The 17,559-nt window shown below is 32.3% G+C and overlaps 3 protein-coding genes across 5 annotated transcripts; 1 reads left to right on the plus strand and 2 right to left on the minus strand.

Annotated features, from left to right (window-relative positions):
- Nucleotides 1–784: 784 nt before the first annotated feature.
- LOC114415820 lies at nucleotides 785–3,045 on the minus strand. 3 transcript variants are annotated; one of them, XM_028380681.1, is made up of 4 exons: nucleotides 2,925–3,045; nucleotides 2,784–2,838; nucleotides 1,833–2,479; nucleotides 785–1,201 (listed from the first exon to the last, which is right to left on the minus strand). In XM_028380681.1, the coding sequence occupies exons 3-4, from the start codon at nucleotides 2,421–2,423 to the stop codon at nucleotides 989–991; spliced, it is 804 nt and encodes a 267-aa protein (XP_028236482.1). In that variant the 5' UTR covers nucleotides 2,424–2,479; nucleotides 2,784–2,838; nucleotides 2,925–3,045; the 3' UTR covers nucleotides 785–988. The 3 variants fall into 3 exon arrangements, with proteins under 3 accessions (XP_028236482.1, XP_028236480.1, XP_028236483.1); XM_028380679.1 differs by having other exon boundaries at nucleotides 2,776–2,838; XM_028380682.1 differs by having other exon boundaries at nucleotides 2,784–3,045.
- Nucleotides 3,046–11,330: 8,285 nt separating this feature from the next.
- On the minus strand, nucleotides 11,331–12,836 carry LOC114414349. Its single transcript, XM_028378613.1, has one exon. It carries the CDS (start codon nucleotides 12,834–12,836, stop codon nucleotides 11,331–11,333), a length of 1,506 nt encoding a protein of 501 aa, XP_028234414.1.
- A 2,334-nt stretch (nucleotides 12,837–15,170) lies between these two features.
- Nucleotides 15,171–16,610, plus strand: LOC114415821 (small nuclear ribonucleoprotein E-like). Its single transcript, XM_028380683.1, has 5 exons — nucleotides 15,171–15,316; nucleotides 15,406–15,432; nucleotides 15,543–15,605; nucleotides 16,015–16,139; nucleotides 16,293–16,610. The coding sequence occupies exons 1-5, from the start codon at nucleotides 15,275–15,277 to the stop codon at nucleotides 16,300–16,302; spliced, it is 267 nt and encodes an 88-aa protein (XP_028236484.1). The 5' UTR covers nucleotides 15,171–15,274; the 3' UTR covers nucleotides 16,303–16,610.
- Nucleotides 16,611–17,559: the final 949 nt, after the last annotated feature.

A 17,559-nucleotide genomic window follows, 5' to 3' on the forward strand; every position in this document is an offset into this window, starting at 1 on the left:
TTCACCAAACAATCAAGTAATACATGCTATCCACCTTGTTTCCAAATGCTGTGGTTATGCATAGAAGCATTTTTTTGTAGAAATAAAATGGTAAAAACATGAACTTGGAAGCATAATCATAATCTTTTCTTTTATTTTTACCCATGTATTAGAGAACACATTATTAAAACTTAAATTTCTCTGATATTTTTTTGATGTGTTTCCAAGTAAATATTCTGAAATACTTTAAGGTCCTTTGTAGTGGTGGAGGTTGATTTTTCACCACCACATATGGAAAATATTTTTAATGACAATTTCCATGATGATCTTCTCGGTTATATAAAGTTGAGGATCAATTACTAGTTTGTTTAGTAGCTGCATGGCATGTATGATCCTTAATGTCCCTACAACTTTTCTTGATTTACTAGCCTGAGGCACAAGCTCCATTCTCATTCTAATATATTTGTTGGCCATTGGAGGTTTCTATTTGTATATTATTTTTTACATTATACTGAAGTTAATGCACATTTCTTTTTCCTCACTTGCTCGCATCAATCAAAACACTTAGGTGTGTTAACCACTCCTTTTGCACTCTTTGGAAAGTTAAAGGAAAAATACAAGTCCCGAAACTCACAAAATGTAGAAAGTATAAAACTAAAAAATTTCATTTACTAGTGTACTAGCTTTCAATTCAACTCTTATGATAAAGAATGCAAAACCTTCTCAGTAGGTTCAAGAAAACTTTTACCCACGTAACTTTCTATTTAAGATTATTGTTATTATTGAACAAAGAGGAGAAAAAGAGTAGAAGAAATCAGCAAATATTGAATTAACCTGTATGATACATAAAATTTATCCAAAAGCCATATATAGTTTCATAATGTAACGGAGAGCCAGATTTTTAAGTCCAGGCTCACATATCATCATACACATTCATTACTATTTTCTAAGGAAAAAAAATGCTGAAAGTGTTTAAAATTGCAAGTGAAGTCAAAATTGGCTATAGCTCTTAATCTGTCTTCTTTTCTGATAATTGGGTTCTGTTGACAACCACAGATCTTTTATCCTCTGCTGACTTGGTATAGATCTCTCCCTTCTCTTGGAAATACCTCTCAAAAGCTCTTGGAAGGAACCTGGGTATCAAGAACCCAAATAGATTAATGGAGAAATAAGCCAGATTGGCCACTGCCAGACCCTTTCCGAACCAATACCATGCCAAGTCCTGCATGCATTGCAACATTACCAATTCATTCATTAGTCCTAGGTTGAATTTGAAGGAATTATCTATGCATGTATGACGTGTCTCAATTCTTATATACACAACTCTTTACTCTTGGATCAGATAAAATTCAAGTGAGTCTGACTAGATAATAAATAAAACTCATCAAAATATAGGTGGAACTGCATTGTTTAGTTGAATTCAAATGATTGAAATGAATTTCATCTAATAGTACAATGAAGTTTCATCCAATGACTTCATTAACCATTTGCTTCATCCCTTAAATCCCTTTGACAAGTGGACCTACAATCCTACATTATTTAGCAGAACCCAAATATAGTCAATGATACAAGGATGAAATATTGTGGATATATTTCATGAATTTAATTAAAATCCAAAAGTTTAAAAATTCAAGGCTTAAATATATGCACAATATGTTTAATTAAAATCCTATATTGACTATGTGAGAAACTAACAGGGTGTCCTAAAAAGTTACACGGTCAGATATCAGATAGTTAAATAAAAAAAGGTAATAAACTGATAAAAGAGTATATTTAAGCCAAAATTCAATCATGAATGACTATGTAGAGAAATGATTAGGTGGTCCAATCATGTGTCCCGATAGAAAAATGACCTGAAATTTGGCATTGACAGGCAAAGTCTTGTTGAGCCAGACATCATGAATCCAATCAATATCCACAAAGATCCTCCGAATTGTGTAGATGATTGGCACCAACGCCCTCACGGGTGGCGAAAACAGAGACAAACCACCAATAATGTTCTCAGTGAGTATCTGAAACGATAGCAAGAACAAGTGCGGGGTGGCAGAACGCACTGCATGCTCATCCCCTCTTGCAAACCCACCAAGCACGTAAGCCAGCGGCAAGAACAGCCCCACGGTGGTGCCAAAAACAACATACATTCGGAACAATCTGCTCCCTTTGAAGATCTCAGTCCCCGACGAAGACGCCGATGGAAATGCGAATTGTGAAAGTGCCAAGATGTATGCAGAGGCGAATGCAGGGAACACTAGATCAAGGAGTGGGACGAGGCCACTTGCTGAGAACACCAAGATGAAGGCCACCAGCTGAAGTTCTATCACGCGCAGTGAACCCATCATGCCACCCATTGGTGCCTGTTCTGTTCTTCGTTTAGGCTTTGTACCTGCTGCTTCAGCCACTGTTGCTGCTGGTGGACCAGACACTGCTAGAGACACACCTGACATTTTTTTTCTTTCACTCGCCTTGGTTTTTTAGTTTATGTTCTTAGACACATAAATATCTGTGTCACAAGTCACAACACAACAACATTAATAATAGCAATAACAAACAACATAAAGACATGCCAAAACTTATATGTCTATGTTTGGTTCAATTCCAAATGGCAGTTGAATCAAAAACAAAATACGCGTACAGCAGTAGTTATAGAACTATATTTTTGTCCTAATGATAATGCATGCATTTGATCGAGGGACGATTATAAATTTACCATCAATTGAGTTTTCTATAAGCTATATGAAAATTAAAGTGGTTGCTAAATAAAGTCGATACAATTTAGAGCTAATTAATTGGACATACCCACTTACAAAAAGGTGGTGAAGATGAGGAAGACTTGATACGAAGGAGAATTATTCAAAGTTGCTGTAGGCAATAATTCAGAGAAAATAAAGTTATTTTGGGGGCAATGAAGAGACAAAATGGAATCTAAGATGAGATCTTAGTCTTACAACTAAAATGGACGAGAGAGAGGAAGAGGAAGGAGTGTTGATTCAAATGAAGCGTTGCCGTAGGCGATGAAAGATATCGATTATGTCAAGGTTGCTGTGTGTATGATCCTAAATTGGTGCACAAGACATAAAAGAACCATGCACTTCCCCAAGACACGCGAATCAATAGCAACGTTGTAACGTGGAATGTGGCATGCACGACACTTGTTTCTCTAATACCTTGAGTGCCCAATGCCATGCACGTGTTACTTTCAATTTTTTTTCTTAAAAGTGCTGTTGCATTCTAGTTTCTTCTTTTAAGAGGTGTGACATTCTAGTTAGCTAGCGTATTTTGTCATTTTATAAGCTAGGAGAACTTCTTTCACCAACTCCCCTCTTTCTTATCGTTTAGGATCGAGATTTTAATCTTTTAAATTTCAAAATAATGATTGGTGATAAAATAAAAGGAAGAAAAATGAGTTTCTCTATATCTAGATTATTTTTTAAAAGACAAAATTTAAGTCAAATTTTATTTTATTTTTATTGTTATGTTTTGGCACGAAATGTTTTTCAATAATAAATAATTTCTGTTTAGTATATATTATATAATTTTAAAAATTAATTATCTGTTTTTATTTTATTAGAGAATAAAATCACAAGAAACTTACGTCATTTCTTAAATAAGTGTTTTTATTTTATAGACAATAAAGGATAATATCATGAAAAACCAGAGAAAAGAACATGGATAAAGAGACCAAAACGAGTTTTTTTTTCTTTCCAAGACCAAGACCAAGACCAAAACGAGTTTTGATATGTCACCGAATTGATATATGAATATCTATCATACAGAGTATCTTAATCTTATACTAATTATCACAGGTTGGCTTAGTGACAAGTGGTGGTGAGAATATCTTAATCTTATACTGACCTTTTTTCGGTGCCTTTACTTTTTTTTATTTTTTTATTTTATTTTTTTCTTCTTTCTAACGGGTACTAATATTCTTCGAAAGTTCAGTTATCTATACGGATAAAAAAGGCCAAATGAGGTTTCTTAGCTTATTTTTTTAGTTTATTTTATTTATTTATCTTTTAGATTTATTTTGATACTTTATCTTTTAAAATTGATTCAAAATTATTCTTTTATCAATTTAAAGTTAATGTGGTTAATAATATTCAAATATTAATAGCTAAAAAGTCGCCACAAAATAAAAAATAAAAATATCATAATCTCCAAACTATTCTAGCTTTTTCTCTCTCCTTAGAACCCTTCATCTTCTCTCAAAGGTAAAAATTTTCGACATCTAATCTCTCCTCATCAAGTTCCTCTCCTTCCAAAATCAAATTTATCCTAGTCGTTTCGCTTTTCAATCTTTTCTAATTGAAACCCTAGCTTCTACACTACAAATCTCAAAAGACAATAAGAGTGTCTTAGATTTTGCTTATTACATACTTGAATGGACGTGATTACTCTTTTTCCCTCATCTTCATCGCGTGTAGTGTCTTCCGTGTTGCACATGACAATAAGATTACCTCCTTCGATGGGATTACCAAAGCCCCTTATTCATGACACCATTCACTCAAATTCGACTATGATTTATGATTTGCATGTGTAGTTGTAGGATTTTCGATCCAAAAGAAGATTAGGAATATGACCGTGAAACTAATTAAGCATATTCTGAGTGATCTTTCTTATTTTTTGTTTTGTGATGAATTTTAACCATTTAACGACATTAACTTTAACGAAAAAATCATTTTATACCTTTTAAAAAAAATTAAATAACAAAGTGAACTTTTTAAAAAATAAAAGACTAAAATAAAAAAAAGATAAAATAATCAAATAAATCACTTGATCCATAAAAAAAAACTCGGTTATCATCATTACAATTTACTAATAACATAACAATATATTACAAAAAAAAAAAAAGAAATGTTATACCGAAGGCGCTTAATATATTTTTTTCTAAATTAGAAGAATATGAATTAGAATGCAATTCTGGAACGGTTGAATTGAAGTTAGAGCAGTGTTAATAACAAAAATAGTGAGATTAAAGCAGCAAGAGCATAAAACTAAAGGAAAAAAAATGTGATATCTTTTTTTACAAAAAGAAACAATTGTTCGGCATGAGACTTATTGAAAATTTTAAAATAATAATAATAATAATAATATATAAGTGGAAGAGAATTCTCACCACTTTTTGAATTACTAGTTACTAAATTGAGTTAAATCAAACTCAAATTTTAAGAATATTTTAAAAATATCCTTTGAAACTTTAGTCTGTGATAATGCTTGTTCACTCTTTTATTTTTAGTTTTTCTTTTTCTTAAATAACGAACTGGGCCAAACATTTGTTCATCTTCTTTATTGAAAAGCCCATTTCTTTTATTGTTGTAGTTAATCACCTTACGAGGTAAGTGATGCTAAATTGCTAATAAATTTCTCGGCCATGTTACTCGTAAATGTAAATGTTGTAGGCTGTGGAGCCAATTAACGCCACTATATCTGATAAGCTTGCGTATTATGTAAGCCACTGCAATCTTTTCAAGAATTCACATTTAATAGCCAATAAATTATTTTATATTTTTTTAATTAAAAATCTGATAAAGAGAATTTGCAATCCCATTACACATGATTATATACACGAACGCTCGAATCGCCAGACAAAGTTAAGTGAAACGAAACACTTACTTTCGAGTTTAGAATAAAAGGTTCCCAACTTTTCGTACTACAAATTTGTTTTAAGTTTCTTTGATTGTTGCTACCATGGCTGGTACTCAAACAGATGTGCATGTGCCATTGAAACTTGTGGTGAACAAAGAGACAAACAAAGTCTTATTTGCTGAAACAGGGAAGGACTTTGTGGATGTGTTGTTTAGCTTCTTGATACTGCCTTTAGGAACCATTGCAAGGCTTGTTGAGAAAAAGAGTCTAACATAGATCAGTTGTAGTTGGTTGACACTGTAAAATATATGATTATTACAAATAGATAAATAATATGTATATTTTTTTATAGTGAGATTTCTCTTCAATGTGTTTGATTCTTTGAAGGCTCAGAGAAACAATATTTCACTTTTTTAAACTATTCTTTTTTATCTCTCTACGGCGTGATAGTTAGAGGTTAGAGAGAATTGTTTTTCTTTCAGGAAATGAACATTATTTCACGTTAGTAGATATTAACTCATTTATAACCATTACTCTCTTATCAAATAGTAGTTATTTCTAAAAATTATTTCAATTTAATCCAATTACAATTTACTCTTTAATTATTAATTATTTATTTATTAGTCCTTCCATAAGTCAGATGTCTCTCACATGAAATATTAATTCTTACATTCTTCCATTTGACTCATATGACATTACTAAACATTATTGACTAAATAAATAAATATATTAAACTAGCATAATACGCATTAAAATGACTAAATCATTCTATACATTGAGTACATTAAAATTTCATGATTAAGAATAAAAATCAATTTGAGTCATGATGGTTGTACATCACTTAATCGACGTAGTCCCTTTCATATATTATAAATTAGTCTTCTCCTTAATATAATCAGTAATTAGGAGTACATAATTGGTCCAACATAATGTTTTTATTTAAGACAAAACCTGTTAACATTATTTCAATACAAATATGCATGCAAACATTAGAGAGTTAGTTGTAAGTGGGTCTTGAAGACTAAACGTAACTCTCATGATAACCTTGAATGTTACAACGTTAGACTTGTTGCTAAGGAATTTATTCAGAAAGATGACATTGATTATAAAGACTCATTTTCTCTGATCTCACGAAATGATTCTTTCAGGATTATCATGACATTAGTAGTCCATTATGACTTGGAATTACATCAGATGGATGCGAAAATTATTTTTCTTAATGGAGATTTAGAGGAGAATATTTATATGGACCAACCAATGAGGTTCTCAGTTGAAGGAAAAGAACACATGGTGTGCAAATTAAAGAAATCAATATACGGTCTTAAAGGAAAATATGGTCTTAAGCAAACTTCCCACCAATAGTATTTGAAGTTTAATGATATCATTGTTTCCTTTGAATTTAAGGAATATACTATTGATCGATGTATATATCTGAAGGTCAGTGAGAGTAAGATTATTTTTCTAAGTCTATATGTTGATGATATCTTGCTTCCAATTAATGATCTTGGTCTTCTTCATGAGACTAAGAAGTTTATCTCTAGTAACTTTGAAATGAAAGATATGGGTGAGACAAGCTATGTGATAGGGATAAAAATATACCAAAATAGATCACAAGTATTGTTAGACTTGTCTTAGAAAACATATATTAATAAAGTACTAGACATATTTAGGATGGAAAAGTATTGAGCATCACTCATTCCAATTCAGAAAAGAGACAAATTTAGTCTGACACGATGTCCTAAAAATGATCTAGAACGAAAACAAATGAAAGCAATTTCATATGCATCAGTTGGTTGTAGTATTATGTATGCTTAGATTTGTACTCGACCAGACATAAACTTTGCAATTGAATTGTTAGGAAGATATCAAAGTAACCCGGAAATGGAATATTGGAAAGCTACAAAAACGGTTCAGAGATACTTACTGGAGCAAAAGATCGCATGCTTACATATAGGAAGTTTGATCACCTTAAGGTGATTGGGTATTTAGACTCAAATTTTGTTGGATGTGTGGATACGAGAAAATTCACTCTTAGCTATGTATTCCTTTTAGCAGGAGGAGAAATATCGTGGAAGAATGCAAAACAATCAGTTGTTGCTGCATCTACCATAGAAGCTAGATTTGTAGCATGTTTTGAGGCTATAATTTAGGCTAATGGGTTGCAGAACTTTATTTCAGGGCTTGAAATTATCGACAATATTGTTAGGTCGCTGAAAATGTATTGTGATAACTTCGCAACAATATTTTTTTTTAAGAACGATAAGTACTCTAAGGATGCTAAACATATGGAATTGGAGTACTTTGCCGTGAAGGAAAAAGTTCAAAAACAAAGAGTGTCAATAGAACATATTAGCACAAATCCTATGATAAATGATCCTTTGACAAAGGGATTACCGCCCAAGACATTTGTAGAACATGTTGAAAATATGAGCATTACTGTTAATGATGATCATTAAATGTAATTTACCTTATGTTTTTCAGTGATACTCTAAGCTCATTTATGATATGTTTTCGATTACTTGTTCTTTATGTTTACATGCATATTTGTATTTGAGTAATGTTAACAAGTTTTGTCTTGAATAAAAATATTATGTTGGACCAATTATGTACTCGTAACTAATGATCATATTAAAGAGAAAACTAATTTGTAATACATGAAAGAGACTATGTCGATTAAGTGATGTATAATCGTCATGACTCAAATTGATTTCTATTCTTATTCATGAAATTATGATGTACCCAATGTATAGAACGATTTAGTCATTTTAATGCACATTATGTTAGTTTAATCTATTTTATTTATTTAGTCCATAATGTTTGGTAATGTCATATTAGCTAAGTGGGAGAATGTAAGAATTAATGTCTCATGTGAGAGACATGCAATTTATATAGAGACTAATAAATAAATAGTTAATAATTGTGGATTAAATTGAAAAAATTTCTAGAAATAACTATTATTTGATGAGAGTAGTGATTTAAAAGGGGTTTAATCCCATTAACATAAAACAAGATTATCTTCTTGGCATAAAAGTATTCTCTCAAAACCCTAGGCATTACAAACATAGAGAGATGGAAAGAATAGTTAAGAAAATAAAATTTTGTTTTCTTCATCTTTCAAGAAAATTAAGACGCACCGAAAATTTAATAGAGATCTCACTATGAAGAGAGGTATGTCTTACTCTCTAATGATTGTGTAAGAATTATAAATTTCAAGATTCTACTGATTTTCTGTAATTGTTAATTTCAAGAACCCTTAAGACTTACACTGTTCTCTCCAATTTTAGCCTTAAATTTACTCAACCATTTGAATACTCCTTTCAATGATTTGAAGGAAAAAATTGTTACCATTAGCATCAAGGAGGTAAGAATAAATGTAGATTTTTCATCTTATGTGGTACTCAATCTCTGCTCTGACTGATGGTCTCGGTCACTTGTTAACCGAAGTTAAGGAGGAGAAAGGAGACCTATTAACTTTGTGTCGTGTGTTCAGTGTTCACAAGATATGTTAGGGAAACTTTGAAATGGACAACCTTACTATATTTACTACTTGTCGTTGTTAATTTCTGCTAGCTTCGTTGCTTCTAATTTGTCCCTGTATTCATGTCTTGGTTCATGGCTTTTGTATTTATGGCCGAGAATTTTGTTTAGGACTTCGTGTGCCTCTTCTTGATTAAAACACGTTGAGTTAAAGACTAGTCATGTGAACTAAAAAGTTTTAAATGAACTGATCAAGGCAACATAATATATGGCCATAAATCTGTATAAATAAGTCACTTAAGTGCACTTATGATTTACAAATTAGTGTTTTTTTTCCCCTATAATTCTTTAACCGAGGTACTAATTTGCAAGACCCTAAAACTAAAGAAAAATTGATGCCCTCCACCAGGTACATTGAAGTGTAAGATGCCGCCTTCTTTAGTGAACAATCTTTGCCTAATGTGCAAGTTTGCTTTACAGGCAAGCTAACACAGTTTCTAACACTCTAACTAGAGCATCTATTTCTTATGTTATCCCCTGTTATTTTAATTCATTATCTTCATGTATTGTTGAACAAATTTCCAGAAAAATGATATGGGCCGGTTATTATATATAAAAAAAAGAAGGATATTGGCTCATCCTGATATTTGAAAAATATTTTTGTGAAACTTTAATTTATGATAGTACTTGGCCACATTCTTTTTAGTTTTTTTTTTTATAAAAAAAATAAGAAACTGAGCCAAACATTTATTCATCTTCTTTATTGTAAACGCCTTACGAGGTAAGTGATGCTAAATTGCTACTACTAATTAATTTATCGGTGATGTTACTCGCAAATGTAAAGGTCGTATGCTGTGAAAATAGAGCCAATTAACGCCACCTAAAAAATTTCTTCTTATTTTGGGTCCTAATTTGGCAATTTAAGTGATGATAAAATAATTTTAGCCCACAAAATAAGACATATGGATTAATTTCAAGGACTTTAACTGAAATTATAAAATATTTCACAGATTTATTTAAGTTTTTCTTAATTTTAGAGACTAAAATTATAGACGAATACAAATTTAGGAACTACATTAATCATTTAGTCTATTTTTTAATTTAAGAAAAGATGACAATGCAAGATTTTTTATTTATTTATCAAGAGATAGGAGTTCAATTTACTCATTTTTTATTTATATTTTAATATTATTTATTAACCATATCAGGTTTTCATTTTTTTCTCTCGAAGTTTTATCTTTTTAAGACTTTTTTTATATTAAAATTGCAATCAAATACAACTTTATTTTGTAATTTTTTTATTTCCTCTAAACTGAAATAAGTAAAAAAAAAAAAAAACTGTGATAGACTAAAATATACACAAAGAGAACAATTTTAAGACATTTATTCAAACACACATTTTATTAATGATTAAAATATATAAACAATTACAAAAGTCATGAGAGTCATTAAAATGTGTTGTCAAAGCATCTCCAACGTGTTGTCTACACCTCTATGAAACGATATCAAAGACCAGCTTGGTGCGTTAGTTAATTGGATGACACAACCCCTGATTCTTTAATATGGGGCAATTCTCAATCTGGTTCCTCCCAGAGTTTTGGAACTTTATTTGGAAAAACACCTTACCCCTGATTTGTCTTGGGATTGCTGATGCTCATGCAGACTTTGAATTTTCTGTGATAACATAAAATCATGGTTCACCACTCAACTCAAGCTCCCTTCTATGATTCTCTTTGCCTGTACGTGCTGCTACCTGTGGCAAGTTTGTAATATTTTGATCTTCGAAGATAAAAAAATGGCATGATTGGTTTCTATTAAACCAGATTTTTGTACCATTGTGGCCATGATATTTTCTACTTCGACGATGAAAAATGGTCATAAACAACCAACTTTTGTTGTTTGGATATCTCTCGATATTCATTTTGATTTTTCATATTGTTTAATTATGTCGGAAATAATTCAAGTTTCATATGAGTGACAACCCTCATCCTTTAAACTAGTTTTTGGGGTTGAGTTAGGTCTCTCACATTATTAATTCTAAAATGATATGAGAGCCAATTCTGATCCTGAGACCACACTTCCGTTAACTCTCGCTTTGTAGTGACAAACACCTTGTTCACGCATCAGACCCAAGGAGCCAACTTGTGTGCCTATTGGTTAGCTAGAGAAGACTCTTCTTCCGCTTTGCATTTTTTTTTTTTGAAAAAGAAATATAAATTTATATTCCAAAAAACTATGAAGTACAGAACGACCCCTAGGGTCCAGTTTAAAAGAAACAAAGAATACCAAAACTATATCATAAGGAGGTGAGCAATTTGCTCTCTATAATTCTTTTTCATCCATAGTCGATGCACTACTGTACCTATAATTTCATCAGCTATATCTGTCGTGTCAACTTTTTCATGAATTTTATTATTTCTATACTTCCAACATCTATACACCGTCTCCGCAAAAGATGTTTTTAGGAAACGACTCTTCCAATTCTTTCCTTTGCTCGTATCCTCTATCCAATCTAACTCTTGCAACCACCCTGCGGGTTCATGATCAACATTTAGCCAATCCAACACCTTTTTCCAAATAGCATACATTTCCCCGCATTCAAACAGAAGATGTTGAACCGTTTCAACCTCTTCACAGAACGCACACCGGGCATCATTCACAATACCAAACCTATACAACCTTTCTTTCGTGGCCAATCTGTTATGACAAGCTAGCCATAGAATAAACAAGGCTCTAGGCCGAGCTTCATTGTTAAAAAATACTTTCCTCCAAGATACCACCGGTTGGGGCTCCAACAGCCCATAGTAAAACTGGTTGACGCGAAATCTGTTGGTCCGGAGCAAATCTGTCCATTGAGCCATCTCTTGCACTTTCACCCTCTGCTTTAGAATTCCTTTCATAATCCAAGAGCAGGACGCTTTTATCGGCACTGTCATAATGTCTTCTCCTCTAGTGTAGTATGTATGAACCCATTGAATCCACAAGCTATCTTCTTTCTTATACAGATTCCAAAGTAGTTTGATTAAGCACGCCCTGTTCCAACTTTGGAAATTTATCACATTCAAACCACCTTGATTTTTTGGAGCACATACCTTATTCCACGCCACGGGACTTTTCTTCGTAACACAGCTTTTACCAGTCCAGAGAAAAGACCTGCAGACAGCCTCTATTCTACGAATCACACCCTTAGGAAGCGGTAAACACTGCATCCAGTAGTTTGCAGTTGCAAAAATGATGCTTCGCAGCAGCTGAACACGGCCTGAGTAACTAAGCGTATGGGCACTCCAATGATTTACCCTATCAAGGATTTTATCCACCAGCCCCACACACTGAGCATTGTTAATCTGTCGGCTTGTCAACGGGATCCCTAAGTATCTGAAAGGCAGCGGGCCTTTCGCAAAACCAGTAATACCTGCAAGTTGGCCTTCACCATTCCCATTCATCCCACCACAATAAATTTTACATTTATGCAGGTTAACAAACAAACCTGTGAATTGGGAGAACTCATTGAATCTCTCCATGACTAGCTTGACTGACATGACATCCCCTCTTGAGAAAAGAAGAAGATCGTCCGCAAAGCTCACATCTATAATCTGAATCTTTTCGCATTTGCTGTGGAAATTAAAGTTAGGAATAGCTCTAAGGCCTTTTAATTTCCTATGCAAATACTCCATGATCACGACAAAGAGCAAGGGGGAGATAGGATCCCCTTGCCTAAGACCTCTCCTAGCTTCCATCTTTTTAGTGTAAACTCCATTAACATTAAACTGATACGTCACGGTACGGACTGCCGTCATAATCCACCCAACGAATCTCCTAGGGAAACTGATTTCTGTCAGAATAACTTTCAAAGAATTCTAGTCAACTGAATCATACGCCTTTTGTATGTCCATCTGAATCATGCAACGCGGCATACCACCCTTCTGACTATACCCTTTAATGAGCTCGTACGCAAGTAAAATATGATCGTGAATCTTTTTACCCGGCACAAACGCAACTTGGTTGTTGCTAGTAATACTACCCAGTACTTTACTCAGTCTATTAGCAATCACTTTGGATATAATTTTGTATACTGTAGTACAACACGATATTGGCCTATAGTCTTTCACTTTTATAGCCTGATGATGCTTTGGTATCAAAGTCACCAGAGTTCTGTTGAACCTGGCATCAAACCCACCATCCCTGAAAAAGTCTAACACAGTCCTCGTAACATCATTTTTGACAGTGCACCACGTTGCTTTAAAAAATTTTGCGCCATATCCATCGACACCTGGTGCCTTCAGATCACCAATGCTTTTTAGGGCTGCTTTTATTTCCTCTATTTCCACCATTTTCACCAATTCAGCTCTCTGGATTCTGTCTAATTGTTTACCATTTCTGATAGCAACTATATCCACACTTTTTAACTTCTCATGAGTTTCACCTAATAGCTTCCCATAAAAGTTTAACACCTCATTGGATATGTCTTCCTGCTGGTGCACCACAGTCCCATCTTCCTGCAAAAGCTTAGTAATACCACATTTTTTCTGCCTGCTTTTTAGAGAGGCATGAAAAAACGCATTGTTGCCGTCACCTAACCGGATCCACTCGACCTTTGCTCTTTGTCTCAGCACTTTCTCTTCATTCTCTTGAAGGTTTAAGAGGTTTTCGGTATGTTGCTTCACTTCCTTAATCCTTTGCTCGTTCATACGATCATGACTCAAGTTATTATGGGCATCTGTCAGCTTATTTCTAATGTTCTCAATCTGCTGTTTGGGGCCCATCAATGGTTTATTCATCATCATCAGTACTGGTTTTAACCTGCTTAGCTTCTTCCATAGGATCTTGACCTGGTCCCCTCCAATAGGTTGGTTCCAGTTGCTATTCACCTCCGTCTTGTAACCATCCATCTCAGTAACTTGATTAATGAATTTAAATTTTTTGTTACCTTTGCTAGAATTCACATCATCTTTGACAAATAATCTGCTGTTTGAGGCCCATCAATTAGTGTCTTTTTGTCTTACTACAAAAGTTGTTGTTTGCTAATGCTACGAGTACGGTGTCCTTGTGTCTGTAGTTGTTATTTCCTTCCTTCTGATAAAAAAACATCTCCAACATTTATAACATTTATTGTTAAATGAGTTGCTTATTTTTAAATATTATTGTTTAATTTATTATATTGGAGGTAATTTATGTGTCGTGTTAGGTGTTTAAAGTTAAACTCAAGTTTCTCATATAATCAACTATTATTATTACTAATGAGTAAAATAATATTTTATTGTCATATAAGAATCATTGTGAACGATGAACATTTAAGAGTTACTTCAAAGTACTTTTTCTATAGCTAATTATAACAACATTTCAATTAATTTATATTCCTTGAGAAATGTAATTAACTTAATTAATCACATTAAATTTATTATTATTTGTACTATCATTTTAAAATTATTTTTTTCTTATCTTTTTATTCACTTAATTGCATCTTATTAATATTTGGAAAAAAAATAATCAAGTAAGTGAATATAAAAAAAAATTAATACATATAAATATTAAAAAAATGATCTTATAAAAAATAACAAACAAATTTCTAAAAATATTCTTATTATTAAAGACTAATAAAATATATGAATTGTTTAACTATAATAATTATTACTTCTAAGATATTTTTTATTTAATTAAAGTTATTTAATAATTGAGATGTTTTCGAGTCATATAAATATATAATTTTTTTCAATGAAAAAATATATAATCTAGGTGAAAAAAACTTATTTCATTTTCATATATATAATATAATATAGTTTTACATATGGTATTTATTTTATGAAATTATATTCTTTTAGTCATTATAAAAATTAATTTGTTTTAATTATTATATAATTAATAAAATCGATGCTATTTTAATTTTTTTATTTAAGGTTAAAACATATATGGATTTTTGTAATTTTGTGAACTAAAAATAAACAGTTTTTTTAAAAAAGAATTAAAATTAAACAACTGCTAAAAATATATTTAAGTTTTTATTATAAATTTATAAATTACAAATTATAACATGGTACTGTACTACTTTTTTATTTTGTTTATTTTTTCTAAAAAATATGAAATTTTAGTTTTTTTTTAAACCCAAAACCCAAATTATAAAAGTCCTAGGCATTGTCCACTTATTGTTATTTGTCTGAAACAGAGAGTGAGAGAGAGGGCAAAACCCTAGCTTTGGAGTCTTCCCTCCCATCTCCCACTTCTTGCAATCTCTGCAGCCATGGCGAGTACCAAAGTTCAGAGGGTTATGACCCAACCTATTGTATAATTCTCACACACTCTTTCACTTTCACTCTCGGTTTTGTTAATTCTAACACTAACCTAACCTCGTTCCTTTCTTCATTTTCCCAGAACTTGATTTTCAGGTTTCTTCAGAGCGTAAGTTTTCACCTACTCATTATCGTTGATAATTCCTTCTGCATTTCCCCTAATTTCTCTTTGTTTTTTGTTCTGACTTTGTTTTCTTTTTCTAATTGTCATTTATGCAGAAAGCGCGCATTCAGATTTGGCTTTTTGAGCAGAAGGATTTGAGGATTGAAGGCCGAATCATCGTGAGTCTTGCTGTTTTTTTTAATGCTTCTTTGTTAACATGTTTATTATAATTTGTCTGTGACTTTATATGTGCGCCGTAATCATCAGTGTATTGGATTGTGAGGGAATTTAGTTTAACGGATTGGTGGTGTTCTGTTCTTTTAAAGGTTTTCGAGTCATACACTTATAATTACCCAACGGAATTGATTCCATGTCCAAAAAGTGTGGATTTTCCTCATCCATTCTGTCATATCTCAATCAGTGTGACCGAAAATTTGTTGACTTCGGGATCTTGTAAACTTTTTGGTTCTTGGGTAGGGGGATTTGGATGAATGGCGGTAGTTGTTGTAGACAGCGTAACTTTGTTAAAAATATTGATCATCTGAGCTGATAGTTAAGGGTAATGTGATTTTATTGTTTTCCAATCAGGGTTTTGATGAATACATGAATTTGGTTCTTGATGATGCTGAAGAAGTGAACGTCAAGAAGAAAAGCAGAAAGACATTAGGGAGGATCCTTCTTAAAGGAGACAACATAACCTTGATGATGAACACGTAAGTGAAATTAAATTGTACTTTTATATTTCTCATGATGAAGACTTGAATGAAATCATAATTGTACTTTTATCTTTCTCATGATTTTCTTTTTCTTTTTTGAAAAGAATATGTGAAATAATTCTCTTACAAGTTTTCTTTTCTAAATTCCAGGGGGAAATGATTAACACTCTGGCACAGTTGTAAACTCCGTTCCTATCCAACAAGAAAGAAAAATTATCTTTCCCTTTCCAGTTTAATTACTGTTTCTCTTGTTAACATCTTGAATATGTTGTGGGAGAAATATTATCATGTATGAATCTGTGAATTTTTAATACTCTAGATAAATTCTTAGTTGAGCAGTTTAACATGTTATATTGCCATCAGTTTGCCTCTATTATATTTGTGCCTGGAAGCTTGTGATTTTATGACTGAGGAAGTATAGCATCAATCTTAACCTCATTTAGTGGATTTCTCCTTTTATTATGTTTATATCATATCTTATTCAATCCTTTATAGGAGTTTGTTAGATTGATTTCTGTGGGATTTCATTTTGTTATATTTGCTAAGGTTTTGCATAAGGCAAATGCCTATTATGCAGATGTGAAATACTGCAGTTTGACAGCATTTGCCTTTAGATCTATTGAGTATTGATTTGGAATGCTCTCAAATACTGTGACATCAGCTTCAAGTAATTGGATCTTTTGAAAAGAAAATCATTTTTGGTTTTTTCAATTTTGTGGGGTATTGGCTTCATAGAGTGAGCTTTATTTTTTTGGATACGGCATTACATCAAATTATTGCTTGGTGTTTAGGTTTTATGATATGAGTTGGTGAGAGTGGACCTGTTACATTTCACTCAGTCTTTATCTTCAATGTGAAGACTTCTGTTATTTTGATATAGCTTTCTCTTCTCACTTTCTACCACTCATTAATTTAACAGCCTTCAGGGTTTCAACATCATTAAGAATCCTTATTCCTTTTTCTGCTAGTTGATTTATTTGAATCCTATAAATTGGGATTTAGTTGCTTGCTTCTTCCAAATTTTTTAAAATTTTGGATTGATATGTCTGGGAGACCAGTATTAGTTTTTTGAAGGGAAACTTAATTGTGCATTTCAAAATCGTAGTCTCCTTACTTCCAGGGTTTTAAGGAGCTCGCTATAGTACTGCTTTAACGATAGCAGCCCTTGCCACAGCGTAGTGGCGCTGTGGGATGATTCACTTTCTCAAAGAATTCTATCGTATAGCCAAAATTTCAGTTTGAAAATATGAACACAAATACAAATCGTAACGGCCAGTTATTTTAAATTACATTTAGTAATCAAACTTATTTTTTGGCCACCTATAGTTTTTGTACTCCTGTTTAAGATTAAAACTGACTCAGACCGATAGATGGTATCAGAAAATCAATTGACTTAATATATTTATGACTAAATGGT

Source organism: Glycine soja, chromosome 6 (genome assembly GCF_004193775.1).
Source record: "Glycine soja cultivar W05 chromosome 6, ASM419377v2, whole genome shotgun sequence".
NCBI lineage: Eukaryota > Viridiplantae > Streptophyta > Magnoliopsida > Fabales > Fabaceae > Glycine > Glycine soja.

What these genes read in the sequence shown, in the direction of transcription:
- LOC114414349 (XM_028378613.1), bottom strand. Translation starts at nt 12,836, where the DNA reads ATGACGGCAGTCCGTACCGTGACGTATCAGTTTAATGTTAATGGAGTT.
- LOC114415821 (XM_028380683.1), top strand. Translation starts at nt 15,275, where the DNA reads ATGGCGAGTACCAAAGTTCAGAGGGTTATGACCCAACCTATT. An exon ending in GGGTTATGACCCAACCTATT is followed by an intron (nt 15,317 to 15,405) that starts GTATAATTCTCA and finishes TCATTTTCCCAG; the next exon opens with AACTTGATTTTCAGGTTTCT. An exon ending in GGATTGAAGGCCGAATCATC is followed by an intron (nt 15,606 to 16,014) that starts GTGAGTCTTGCT and finishes TTTTCCAATCAG; the next exon opens with GGTTTTGATGAATACATGAA.
- LOC114415820 (XM_028380681.1), bottom strand. Translation starts at nt 2,423, where the DNA reads ATGTCAGGTGTGTCTCTAGCAGTGTCTGGTCCACCAGCAGCAACAGTG. An exon ending in CTGTCAATGCCAAATTTCAG is followed by an intron (nt 1,202 to 1,832) that starts GTCATTTTTCTA and finishes CAATGCATGCAG; the next exon opens with GACTTGGCATGGTATTGGTT.